This window comes from Heterodontus francisci, chromosome 15 (assembly GCF_036365525.1).
Source record: "Heterodontus francisci isolate sHetFra1 chromosome 15, sHetFra1.hap1, whole genome shotgun sequence".
Taxonomy (NCBI): Eukaryota; Metazoa; Chordata; class Chondrichthyes; order Heterodontiformes; family Heterodontidae; genus Heterodontus; species Heterodontus francisci.
Genome location: NC_090385.1, coordinates 16074263 through 16088625, shown reverse-complemented (window position 1 = coordinate 16088625; position 14363 = coordinate 16074263). Strand labels below are relative to the sequence as shown.

At 43.1% G+C, this 14363-nt stretch overlaps 1 protein-coding gene across 1 annotated transcript in view; it reads left to right on the top strand.

The window, feature by feature from the left end:
* Positions 1-14363, top strand: part of npas2 (neuronal PAS domain protein 2) — a 192827-nt gene that overhangs the window by 123979 nt on the left and 54485 nt on the right. The window contains exons 8-10 of the mRNA XM_068047915.1: positions 637-755; positions 5370-5452; positions 12689-12795. Coding sequence (XP_067904016.1) covers positions 637-755; positions 5370-5452; positions 12689-12795 — 309 coding nt within the window. The remainder of the gene's footprint in view (positions 1-636; positions 756-5369; positions 5453-12688; positions 12796-14363) is intronic.

The following is a 14363-nucleotide window of genomic DNA, read 5'->3' as shown; positions in this document are numbered from 1 at the left end:
CCCAAAGGCAGCCTCCTAATTGGCTGCCTCCGAGCTCGTCATTCTATTAAGGATGGCAGGTGGGCTCACGATGTTGCCGGCCCAATATCAGGGATTAAAAAAAACAGAAAATATACCGGTATGTTCTCGGCCATGACTATGGCCTTTTATAAATGCATCACCCTTTCAGTGGCATGGAACTTCCGGCTCTGACACCACCACCCCCCCCCCCCCACGGGCCTGCTACCTCTGTACATGGCGGGGGCCACTCAGCTGCTGGCAAAATGGCAAAGAGGCCACAAAATCGCCCCTAACTAGGGTCTTAACAAATTGGCTGCCCGCCTCCATTGAGCGAGCAGCGAACCCCCATCCCAGCCATCCCCGGGAAAGTTCGCCTGCAGCGGGAATGCAACGGGGAGCCGCCCCGAAGTGGTTCCCCGCTACTTCCCTAGCCGCACACCTACCCCAAACCTCCAAGCCCGCCATCACATCACCAGGAAAATTCAGCCCATTATTATTGGAAAGATGTATCCAGTTTTTAAAAATTCAGCTTTTACAGTCGTTGTACAATGTTTTACAATCATGGTCTTACTGTGTAGGTAATAGTTGAAGCGAAACAGTTTTTCATGCTCTGAAAAGGCATTATTGTCATTCCAGTGCCTATGTCTTCTTGTAATGGTTTTGAATCAGCCATTTCAAGGTCATTTAGATCTGCAGCAAAGGAACAAGTCTGCCTTGTGGCTACTGTGCGCCTCGTCATCCCCCAGTTTTTAAAGGTAAATACATTGAACACATTGCTTTATTAGATATTCTTCAAATCTCCAGATTTTAAACTGAATGAAAAAAGGAACCTGCTGATTTCTAAATGCAGCCCTTTTGCATTAATGTCACTTTAATTAAAGTTCCTTGTTGTTGCTGACAGTCTGCTAAAAACAAGACTGGCTAATCTAATTCTATAATATCCACGAACATCTCAATGTGATGCCTTTTTTATTGTGGAATGTTTTTTCTAGAGGCTTTGTTTTCTTATTGGTATAACAAGATCTCCCATGGATGCTGTTTATCAGTCCAGTTGATGGTAATTTACATGACTAGGGACATAAAAGATTTTTGTTTCATGCCATTTACATCCCACAGTGAGTTTGTAGAAGCTCTAGCTGGTGTCATGATACACCAGGGAAGTCTCTCCCAATGTCCTATATACAGACGTTGTACAGGTGGTCACTGGCTTTGATCTAGAGCAGTGCTAACTCGGTCACAACACCTTCAATGTCCAAGCTTACCACAGCAACACCTTCTAGGCTTTGTCTTCTGTCCTTTAAGTAAGTATAAATGCCCCAATACTGCCTGGCCACCCCCAGCAACATTAAAATATAGATCATCCCACACTTCAGATCTAAAAGAACCCCCTATTTATGAATATGTAAAATTTGTAGGAAGTTTTAGATTTCACAATATTGGTGAGTTTAAATTGCAACATTTTACATGTCCTGCTCTTGTTATTTCAAGAGCAACAAGAGATCAAAAATGGCCTAACAGTCCTTTTGTGGATCCTTTACTGAAGCTGAGAAGCTGAGGCTTAAACTATAAATAAAATGAAAGAATTCACATGAAAATCATAAAGCATAACCATAATATCAATTACTTAATATTAGAAATGACAGCTAAAAGTTTACTCTCCCCTTCCCCACAGACCTCCATCACACTGGACTTGATCACACCTTCAGTTTCACTTGTTTTATTTTTGTGCCTCATAGTTGGTTAGTTGTCAATTGTCTGCCTGATGACACACATTGTTGCGGGGCAGTCTGGGTATTGCAGTCACACAGCCTACAATGCCCATGATGCAACTCCATCACTCTCTCTCTCACACACACCCCCACACAACACACACACATCCACATCCCCACACAACACACCCCTACACAACACACACCCGCACCCCCACAGAATACACACCCACAGAACACACCCCCACACAACACACACACACAACACACGTACAACTGTTCTCCTCAAGAGCAGAAACTCCCCCAACACCCAAGAAACTCCAACTGAAGGTGTGATCAAGTCCAGCGTGATGGAGGCCTATGGGGAAGGGGAGAGTAAACTTTTAGCTGTCATTTCTAATATTAAATAATTGATATTATGGTTATGTTTTATGGTTTTCGTGCGAATTCTTTCATTTTGATGTGTTTAATGTTACAAATGCTATTTGTACATATAAATTTGGTAAAGATGTTCAAAATTGTGTAGGCTGAATTGCCTCCTTATGGCATGTACCATTCCACAATATGAAATGTTCAGCGGGGTGAGAGATCAAGATGGGGGCTGAAAACATGGAACCATACAGTACAGAAGGAGGCCATTTGCCCATCTTCTCTGTGCCATCTCTCTGAAAGAGCTATCCAATTAGTCCTGCTCCCCTACTCTTCTCCCATAGCCCAGTGCACTTTTCAAGTAGAGACCCCATTCCCTTTTGAAAGATACTATTGAATCGGCTTCCACTTTCAGGCAGAGCATTCCAGAATACAACAACTCACTGTGTAAAAGAATTCTCCTCAAAAGTCCACCTCTCCTGTTTATTTTGCCAATTATTTTAAATTGTGTCCTTTGATTACTGACCCTCCTCCAGTGAAAACAGCTTCTATTTACTTTTTCAAAATGTCTTATTCTATTTATTTCTGTATATATTTTTATATTTATTAAATATACTATTTATTACATTTCGATATTATTTATTTCATGTATTCATTATTTAATGTTTATTTTTTCAATTTTATATTAAATTTATATCAAATATGTTTATTCCATTTTGAAAAAATAACTGAATTGGTTCAAATTGCAGTGTTTGAATTGGTTGCCTTTCCTAAGCTATATTTCAACGAATCAGTCCCTTATTTAAGCTAATCAGCAAAGCATTGACACTGGACCCACAGAATTCCTGTTGGGCTATCAAAAGTGCAGGAGGCTGGGACATCTGCCCACCAGACTGCCCTCGTACTGACTTTATCTCCAGTCACGGTGACTATTAGTATGAGGATGGCTACCCTGATCGCTCAGGATGCAGGAACCAACCTGTTGCTTCATTGGTGGCATAGGGACAGGGGTCAGATCATTCCCGCTGAAGGCACTGACTTCTTCCTTTGTTGCTCCCTTTGCAATCGATTGGCGTTTGCTAACTTGCAACATGGACCCCACTTCAACCAGGATTCCATGGTGGTGAGCAACATATGCAGGAGATTAGATACTTCCCTCTAGAAAAGGGGCCTAAAATATATGAACAGGGAGGTTACACTCGAGCTGTATAAATCAGTAGTTAGACCACAGCTGGAGTTCTGCATACCATTCTGGTCACTGTGTTACAGGAAGGATGTGAATGCAGAAGAGATTCACGAGGATGTTGCCAGGAATGAAGAATTTTAACTCTGAGGAAAGATTGGAAATTCTGGGGTTGTTTTCTTTGGAATAAACGAGGCTGAAGGGAGATTTAATTGCGGTGTATAAAATAGTGAGGAGCCTAGTTAGGGTGGATAGAAAGGATCTATTTCCATTAGCAGAGAGGTCAATAACCAGGGCGCAAAGATTTAAAGTAATTGGTAGAACAATTAGTGGAGAGTTGAGGAGTAATATTTTTCACCAGAGGGTGGTAGGGGTCTGGAACTCACTGCCAGAAAGGGTAGTAGAGGCAGAAACCCTCAACACATTTATAAAACACTTGGATACACACTTGAGGTGCCATAACCTACAGAACTACGGACCAAGAGCTGGAAGATGGGATTAGACTGGATAGCTCTTTTCAGCTGGCAGAGACATAAAAATCTTTCTGTGATTCTATATTTCTATCTTTCTAAAAGAAAAGACTGTTGGAGGTCTTCAAGATTATGAAAGTATTTGCTAGGCTAGACGTGTGGAAGATGTTTCCACATGCATGCAAGACCAGAACTAGGGACCATAAATATAAGATAGTCACTAATATATTCAAAAGGGAATTCAGGAGAAACATCTTTACCGACAAAGTGGTTAGAATGTGGAATTTGCTACCACAAGGAGGTGAATAGCATAGATACATTTAAGGAGAACAGAGATAAGCACATGGGGGAGAAAGGAATGTTGATGGAGTTTGATGAAGAGGGGGTGGGAGGAAGTTGGTGTGGAGCATAAACACTGGTATGGACCTGTTGGGTTGAATGTTTCTCTGCTGCAAATACTTAGTAATGGGGGTATTTTCCATCGGAGATGAAGTTGGCAGGATGTTTGGCAGTGAATGGCATCGTGCCATCTCCTCTTTGGATTCGAGTACAGAGAAGAGCAAAGCGACAAGTAGTGCTTACCTCCCTCCTCCATGGAGATTTTGGAAATTACTAAAAGGGATGAAATCCTGGCAAATTCTCCTCCTCCACCTGCCCGGATATGACATGACCCCATGCACTATTTTACTGGAGGTCTCATTTAAGATCAATGTCTGGGTTAACATCTCTCTTACATTAGCAGATGGGGCAATTTTGACTCTTCCATCTGCTAACATCACCGACAATAGTTTCAACCTCAATTCCAAAGCAACTAAAAGCGATTCTCACATTTTTTCCCCCATTATCGTTTCAATAGTATGTGTCTTTGAAACTTTAAATACCTTGATAGTAAATGTTTGCAAACCTTTGCCACAATGAATATCTACAGTAGGAACTTCACCCCTGCCTCAGTTCATCTGCTGCTGAAACCCTCATTCATGCCTCCGTTACCTCTTGATTTGACTATTTCAATGCACTCATGGCTGCTCTCCCACATTCCACCCTCCGTCAACTTGAGGTCATCCAAAACTCTGCTCCCTGTCTTCTAACTGGCACAAAGTCCCATTCCCTATCACCCCTGTGCTCGCTGACCTACGTTGGCTCAGTCAAGCAACATCTTGATTTTAAAGTTCTCATCCTTGTTTTCAAATCCTTCATGGCCTCGTCCCTCCCCATCTCTGTAATCTCCTCCAGCCCCACAACCCTCCAAGCTATCTGTGCTCCTCTAATTCTGGCCTCTTGTGCATCCCTGATTTTAATCACTCCACCATTGGTGGCCGCGCCTTCAGTTGCCTAGGCCCCAAACTCTGGAATACCCTCCCTCCACCCCTCTGCCTCTCTACCTTGCTTTGCTCCTTACGAAACTCCTTAAAACCTACCTCATCGGACCTAAAACCTCCTTATGTAGCTCAGTGTCATATTTCTTATAATGCCCCTGTGAAGAGCCTTGAGACATTTTCATATGTTAAAGGCGCTATACAAATATAAGGTGCTGTTGACATTGATATTTGTAGCTTGCACTGTAGTAAAGTTCACAATCACAACACTCCTGTACGTTTGACCACAGTCACTTCTGATGACAGATTGTTTTTAATGCAGGAACTGTGCAACGTTGAAGAATCATGCGAAGAATTTACATCACGGCATAGTTTAGAGTGGAAGTTTCTATTCCTGGACCACAGGTAGTTTACCACAATCATTCAAAGCTCTACGGCCTGTATCCTGTTTCCTCATTTCCTATTGATAAATCCTTGCTCCCCATATTGTGTTCCTAAATCTCTGCTGCGAGTATCCCATTCCCAAAGTTCTTCTGCCTATTTCCATCGCCAATGGTAATCCCACCATGGCATATTGTGAAATTGGAATTCAATTAATAAATCTGCAATTAAAAAGCTAGTCTAATGATGTCCATAACACCATTGTCGATAGTTGTAAAAACCCATCTGGTTCACTAATGTCCTTTAGGGAAGGAAATCTGCCGTCCTTACCTAGTCTCGCCTACAGACTCACAGCAATATGGATGACTCTTAAATGCCCTCTGAAATGGCGAAGTAAGCCACTCAGTTAAAGGATAATTAGGGACGGGCAATAAATGCTGGCCTAGCCATCGATGCCCACATCCCATGAATGACTAAAAAAAAGTACTGTGTGGATTAACTGTTTAAAAAAAGTGGTGAATAAATGTTTCACTATGAACAGGGTTGTAGGTACAAGTGTTCTGAGATAATCAAACACACCGCAGAACATTAGGTTTCCTGTAGTGCTGGAGAAGGCGAAAGGGGAATCAAAACAGAATATTGCTGGAAACACTCATCAGGTCAGGCAACAGCTGTGGAGAGAAAAACAGAGATAGCATTTCGGGTTGATGACCTTTCATCAGAACCAGAGGGAGGGGGATTTTTTTGTGGTGGGTAGTGTCATGCATGTGCTTCCATTACTAATATTTTTTGAGGACTTATGTTTAAAAGACTGTGGAAAATACCTGAGGAGATGCTGGACTTTTTTTTTAATAGGAAAGGACACTGAAAGGACATTTGAGACTTTGTTTAAAAACAAACATTTACTGGAAATCACATGTCTTGAGCAAAGTAAATAGCAGGAGCCTTGCTGGCTACAGGAGTTGTTTAAACAGGAGTCACATGTCTGGGTTTATGGCTCAGGACTTTTGGTTTCATTTTTGGATGGTTTGGAGTTCAGTTGTTGGTATGTATCCTGTTAAGAGAGAAGTCGTCCAACTCATCCTTTGCCACCTGTGTTGAAAAATCCTCTGAGAATCCAGTGTGATAGCTAAACCCACTGATGCAGTAATTCTCCCGAAAAGCCTGCAAGACTTCCTCTCAACATCTCCCGAACAAACTGCTTCTGAAAAGATCCTAGTGACAACCGCATGCAACTAGTGACACCTGTCTACGTGTACCCAGACGCCAGACCAAAGGTCATCTGGAACATTTCATATCTTATCCTTTTTTTCTTCAAGAATTAACAATCATGTGGCCAAAGTATTTTTGTTTTTGTAAAGTTGATCGCTGCAGAGATAACCTTTTTATTTTTTCTTTAACGTGTGTGTGTGTGTGTGTGTGTGTGTGTGTGTGTGTGTGTGTGTGTGTGTGTGTGTGTGTGTGTGTGTGTTTGTTTAGAAGGGAATATATTTATACCTTCATATTTCAACCTGTGTGTTAATAAGCTTTGCACCTTTATTGAATGAGTCTTGTTTTATAATAAATTAATGATTTTGTTCTTTATTAATGAAACCGGGTTGGTGGATTTTTATTCTGAAACAAATATAGATAAAGTTTATAACTGGCCGTATCGGTAACTGGTTAAAACACTTAAATATATGTTGTGACCAGAGGAATAGTGGAACGAGAGAAAGACAGGGCACTCCTCCAACCTTGGCAGTAACAGTAGTCTTTTGGGCCTCCTTATCTCGAGAGACAATGGATACGCGCCTGGAGGTGGTCAGTGGTTTGTGAAGCAGCGCCTGGAGTGGCTATAAAGGCCAATTCTGGAGTGACAGGCTCTTCCACAGGTGCTGCAGAGAAATTTGTTTGTTGGGGCTGTTGCACAGTTGGCTCTCCCCTTGCGCCTCTGTCTTTTTTCCTGCCAACTACTAAGTCTCTTCGACTCGCCACAATTTAGCCCTGTCTTTATGGCTGCCCGCCAGCTCTGGCGAATGCTGGCAACTGACTCCCACGACTTGTGATCAATGTCACACGATTTCATGTCGCGTTTGCAGACGTCTTTATAACGGAGACATGGACGGCCGGTGGGTCTGATACCAGTGGCGAGCTCGCTGTACAATGTGTCTTTGGGGATCCTGCCATCTTCCATGCGGCTCACATGGCCAAGCCATCTCAAGCGCCGCTGACTCAGTAGTGTGTATAAGCTGGGGATGTTGGCCGCTTCAAGGACTTCTGTGTTGGAGATATAGTCCTGCCACCTGATGCCAAGTATTCTCCGAAGACAGCGAAGATGGAATGAATTGAGACGTCGCTCTTGGCTGGCATACGTTGTCCAGGCCTCGCTGCCGTAGAGCAAGGTACTGAGGACACAGGCCTGATACACTCGGACTTTTGTGTTCCGTGTCAGTAGTCAGTCAGCAACAAAAACAGCAATAGCCTGTATTTACATAGTGCCTTTAACATAACAAAAAATCCTAAGGCACTTTCGAGGAGCATTATCAAACAGAATTTGACGCCGAGTCATTCGGGTAGATGAGAGGTCGGTTTTAAGGAGTCTCTTAAAGGAGGATAGAAAGGTAGAGAGAGATTTCCTGAGCTTAGGGTCTCAGCAGTTGAAGGCATATATGCCATTGGTGGCACGATTAACATCGGGGCTGATAAAGGTGCCAGAATAGGAGGCTACAGAGATGGGGGGGAGGGGGTGCAGGGTGGGATGCTGCACCCTGGAAGGATTTGAATACAAGGATGACAATTTTAAAATTGAGGCATTGCTTAACCAGGAACCGATGTATGTCAGCAAGCACAGGGGTGATAGGTGAACAAAACTTGGTGTGAGTTAGGACATGGGCAGGAGAGTTTTGAATGACCTTATGTTTACAGAGCGTAGACTGTGGGAGGCCACCAGGTGTCCATTGGAAATGTCAAGTCTAGAGGTACAAAGGCATGAATAAGCGTTTCAGCAGCAGAAGAGCTAAGGAAGGGAGAAAGTTGGGCGATGCTATGGAGGTGGAAATAAGCAGTCTTAATGACCCTGCAAATTATGCGGTCAGAAGCTCAGCTCAGTTGGTTCAGTCTCAGACAGTTGCCAGGGAGACAGGTGGAGTCGGTGTTTTAGGAACAGAGTTTGTAGCAGGGACCAAAGACAATGGCTTCAGTCATCCCAATATTTAGTTGGAGGAAATTTCTGGTCATCCATCAAACAAGTCGTCTGACAATTCAGAGATAGGGGGCTGAATTTTATTCTCCCGCTGCTGATCTAGCATGCAGTGGCTCATCTACATACGCTGGGCAGTCTGCACCCCTCCCCCACCACCCCCCCACCCCCCAGCCATCCCCAATTACATTGCGGTGTGCGAGCTCTGCAACGACAGCAACTGCCTCTGCGCAGGTGTGGTGCCATTTTTAAAGGGCTGCCAGACCTGTACTGTTGAACCCTGTAACCCCTTCCAACTCCTGCCAAAAACTGTTCCTTTTGCAAATTATTCAAGGTACTGATAAAAGTTACTTCATTCAGAAAAAAAGATTTGATCTTTATATTTGGCTTCAACGTGAGGGAGGGAGGAGCGAGGGGATCGTCCTTATTTATCATTATAATTTATTGAAGTTCTTATAACCTTTTAATAATAATAATCAGCTACCCTCAAATATTTTTATTTTTTTAATTCCATTTTACTTAGGACAGTGTATGGCTTGTAGTTTCAGAGCACATTTTAGTTAATTTAGTTGTTTTAGCTGTTTGTTGCCATGCCAATATGATATAATGCAAGGTAGTTGAAGCCCGTACCCCCCATACAAAGAAAATAAATGGCTGCCCCATTCCTCCTTACCCACAAAACACTTACATTTAATATGTGATCTTTCCCCCCTCAACTGCACAAAGTGCAGAGGTCACCCTTCCCCTCCCCACACATTACAAGTGCAGAGTTGACCCCATTTCCTCAGCCCCCTGTTACACTAAAAATCTTAAGATCCCCCCTTCCCCACCTCAGTGAGGCCAGCTTTCCCTGGACAGGAAAGTGAAGGCATGTGAGTGTCAGCCGCCGCATGGAAGGCTGCGGACAGCCGACATGATCGCAGTGAAAGGTACGTTAATTTATTCATGCCCTTTATTTAAATATTTAATGTTGAGTCCCATCGCCGAGCGGTGGGGGGATCGACACGGAGCCTTGCCGCTGCCAGAAAGATTGGGCCCGGCAATCCCGGCGTCGACCTTCCAGCCCCATCTGCCACAGAGCCCGAGGTCGGGAGCTGAACAAAATTCAGCCCAGTGGAGGGGTTGTGAGAGGTGGTGGTGAGGTGGAGCTGTGTGTCATCAGCATGTTGGAATTCGGAGTAACAGAGTCAATTAACTCTTTAACCCCTTCACTTCCAAGTTCTGGAATGATTTGAAGTGATAACCCTTATGGTGAGATTGGTAATATTTTATTCTGAGCAGTAGAATCAAAGCACAGCAGCATTACCATTACACCCAAGGTAGAAACGCGACCTCCACATAACTATTCCCTGGTCATGCCCCAGGTACTCTCATGCCAGTCAATGCTACACGAAATACCTCTACAATCTCTGTGCTCCGGGAATCCCTTCTTACACCTTCTTAACACAGCAAAGCAACTTAACCCAATCATTATCTCATTATTATTTGAATGGCCCAATTACAAAAGATGGCATGTACCCATCTGCCCGCCCAAGCCGGGTCAAACACTCAAGACCTCTAGCTTTCCACACTCGGACTCACTCCTATCAATTGGTAAACATTCCAATGCCAAACTTGACTAAAGTAAGGAAATCATGGTGGCCTTGTCATCCAGTTATTTTGTCTCGGCTCTAACTATATCGAGGCCTCTGAGATTCTGCTCAGGTGTTTATCTTTTAGTTCTCACACAGCAGGCTGTCTGTTTGCGCACTCTGTGAGATTTCTGCTGAAATTTACCTTTTTACGATTTGGTCAATGAAGGCCCAAATCACAGCTTCCCATCAAATCACCTCTCAGCCACTTTTACCCAGGGTGTATCATAAGCATAAATTTTAAAAAAGTACAGTATAAGATTCAGTGTAACAATGAAATTAAAGAAGTGTACAGGCAATCGTAGTATGACCTTAAGTTTACAGAGCATAGACGGTGGAAGGCTGCCAGGTGACCATTGGAATAGTCTAGTCTAGAGGTACAAAGGCATGAATGAGCGTTTCAGCAACAGAAGAGCTAAGGAAGGGGTGGAGTTGGGCGATATTATGGAGGTAGAAATAGGCAGTCTTAATGATAGTATTTAAATTAGTTTTTGTTAATTAGCAAGTTAATCCAATGTAGAGATTTGCCAGGAGTTTTACAAACGTACATGTGGAAATTGAGGCTGTGTTTTCAGTTGATGTCGCTGAGGGGCAGCATGTAGATGAGAAATCGGAGAGGAACATGGGTAGATCCTTGGGAGACACCAGAGGTAACAGTGCGGGAATGGGAAGAGAAGCCATTGCGAATGATTCTCTGGCTATGACTATAAGAATGGAACCAGGTGAGAGCAGTCCCACCCAGCAGGACAATGGTGGAGAGACGTTGGAGGAGGATGGTGTGGTCAACCATGCCAAAGGCTGTAGACAGATTGAGAAGAACGAGGAAGGATAGTTTGCCTTTGTCACAGTCACATAAACTTGAAAAGTCCGATGTGAGGATAGGTGAATATTCTGGTATTTGTTCCGGATTACCTTTAGTGATCAGTGTGTATCTAAACCTTTGGAGATCAGTGAACATTTAAACTTTTAGCAATCAGTAATATCTAAACCTTTAGCGATCAGGGAGCATCTATACAGAGCTTTCTGTCAGGAGATGAAATGGGTGAGCTAGAACTTATGATAGGAGGTATATGATATTGTGGAAGGACTGAGCTTGATGGCCCTTCAGCCCTGCTCTTGTCCTCCGCTTTCTAATGTTCTAAGGTAAGATAATTGCTAACTTGGCGTGTTTTACACAACTATAACACAATTCAATAGATCAGATGAGTAAATGTTGAGAATGAATCTGTTTAAGCCAGTCAGCTGTTGGAAAGGTGAGGCAGCGGAAGACCCAGGTGCATAATTAGTGCCTCCAGTACCACCAATACAACCATTTTCTTTATATGGAATAATGTGACTGAAAGTGAGCAATATGGCAATTGTTATTTGGCAGGTGCAGATGATATCATAAACCCCCAAGAGTCTTCTTCATCTTCGCACAATAGGCCTGGAGATCCTAAAAATGGCAGAAGACATAAACGCGTGCAGCAGATCCCCATTTTTGAAATGACTGGACGCAGGAAAGGACAGTCACATCACTCATTTAAATGGAGAGGACAACCAGGTTACCAAGCCTGATTCAGTCAGGCAGGCATCAGGGTAATTGACCCTCATCCAACAAAGTCAGTCTGACAAGCCTTGACAAAAAGAGCCTGAAGAATGAAAATGTCACATAATTGGAAAGGGCAGCTCTGTGTTGCCGTTCATTGACCTGTGCTGTCCTTGGCCTGGGAGGCCTGAGTGGAGGAATGATCCATTTTATAAGAGGGATTGATGGAGCAAAAAGCCATTTCTCCACATTTAACCTCCAAGAAAGACTTGTATTTCGACAGCACCTTTCACCACCTCAGGATGCTCCAAAGTGCTTTACTTCTGAAATGTCGTCACTGTTGTAATTACCATTAATAAAGAAACATCAGCAATGTAAATCAGGAGAAATAATTAACCCACTGTCACAAATCAGGAGGCTGGGGGTGGTGTTTCTGCAAAATAATTGCAATGCATATACAGTATTCACAAAATATCTAGGTTATGTTGGGTTAATTGTTGCAGACAGTGCTGAAAAATAATTAACTCAGTGTCATATTCAAGATGTTTGAGGGAAAAGATAAATTGAACCCCTGATAATATGTTGGAGATTTCCACATGCCCTGGAACCAGGTGACATGGTTCTAGGTTAGGAGAGGGAAAGGGCACAGGCACATCAGATTAAATTACTTTCCTAACAGGTGGTGAACAGATGGAATGGTCTGGCCAGGGAGGCACTAGAGGCAGAGAGTGTGGAAATATTTAACTGCACAGATATGTGAGCAAGTATGTGATTGAGAGGTATTCATTTGTGTGACCAGCCAAATGGATTATTTTTTCTCGTCCTGTACTTATATTCCATGTGCTATGAATGAAGATTCAAATTAACAGCTTACAGCTCTTCCAAAACTAATGCTCTTCATATATCTGGTTCCTCTTTATCAGGGCTCCTCCTATTATAGGTTACTTACCATTCGAAGTGCTAGGAACATCTGGCTATGATTACTACCACGTTGATGACCTGGAACTTCTAGCAAGATGCCATGAACACGGTAGGTAACTGGTTGTATACAATAGTGATAGCTAAGGGGTTGGTTATAGGGACAGTGTCAGTAATAAGGTAGGTGCACTGGAAAGCGTGTTCCACATGAGTGCACAGCAGCCCACAGACACTTAACCCCTCAGTTGGGACTAATTTATAATTAAGTATGAATAAATTGCACTCAGCACAGCATTCACTTGTATTTATGTTTTGCACAGTTTGCTTGGCTGGATGGTGGGGGAAATGACAATGACCCAGTAATTTGTGATTGTATTGGTAAAGCTTGATCATTTTGGATTTTGTGAGAGCTGTTTCACAGCAGGGCTCTCTGAACTATATCCTGTGGTTTCCAAACACCACCAATCCATTCTCCGAACCAAGGAACTGTAAGAAGCTCCATTCCCGTACCCCCTTACTACAGTTCTTGGACTTCGGGAATTACAAGAACAGAATTGCACATGACACAGGGTTAGGCTGAACCACAAATTTGTTTATTTAAAAAAAACAAAAACCCTCCTAACACCCTGTTTCAAAGACCTCTAAACTAATTTAAAGGACACCACATGGCACCTTGATTGGTTAGTCCGATTTAAATCCCTCCGTGAATTAACCTCAGAACTCACCCAAACACTCAAGTCACCACGACCTATAAAATAAACCTTTTCGAAAAAAACACACAGGCAAAACCCCACATTTCTGCCCCAAATTTACTCAATTCAAAACCCAAACCCTCCCAGGATTTGGTTGCTACACTTAAAATTGTTTTAAAACTCTTAGCCCCAAATACCCCTTGGATTTGGCTGATAACTTACAATCCTTTCGGTGAGAATTGTAGGTCCATGAGCCAGGTTGACCTTTCCTGAACCTCCTTCTCGACTGCAGGCCCCCACTGTACAAACCCCTTCAAGATTTGGACTGAAAAACGTACAATCACCCACACAGCTGGTCATTACCAATGTTGATTGTAGGCCTGGACCTGAGATTTTTTTAAATTTCCAAAATATACTTTATTCATAAAAATCTGTAAAAAATACATTACCAGTTTCAAAAAGCACCAAGTCAAAAAATACAAACAGTGCAAAGGCGGTCCGTTTGCTTCATTACAATCATGAGTTGCCTCACAACCCTTCCATTTCACATTTGTCATGCCAATTACATTTTTACATTTTACAGCAAATGAAACTTTTCCCGATACAGTTCGAGGGGTTTCCCATGGATCCAGCCCCTCAGTTCAGCTTGGTGGGGGGACCTTACACTGTGGTCTTTCCCCATTGAACCTTTGCTGCGGCTGCCCCAAGCTTTAGTGCGTCCCTCAGCACGTAGTCCTGGACATTGGAATGTGCCAGTCTGCAACATTTGGTCATGGACAACTCTTTGCGCTGGAAGACCAGCAGGTTTCGGGCAGACCAAAGGGCGTCTTTCACAGAATTGATAGTCCTCCAGCAGCAGTTGATGTTTGTCTCGGTGTGCGTCCCTGGGAACAGCCCGTAGAGCACAGATTCCTGTGTTACAGAGCTGCTTGGGATGAACCTTGACAAAAACCACTGCATCTCTTTCCACACCTGCTTTGCAAAGACA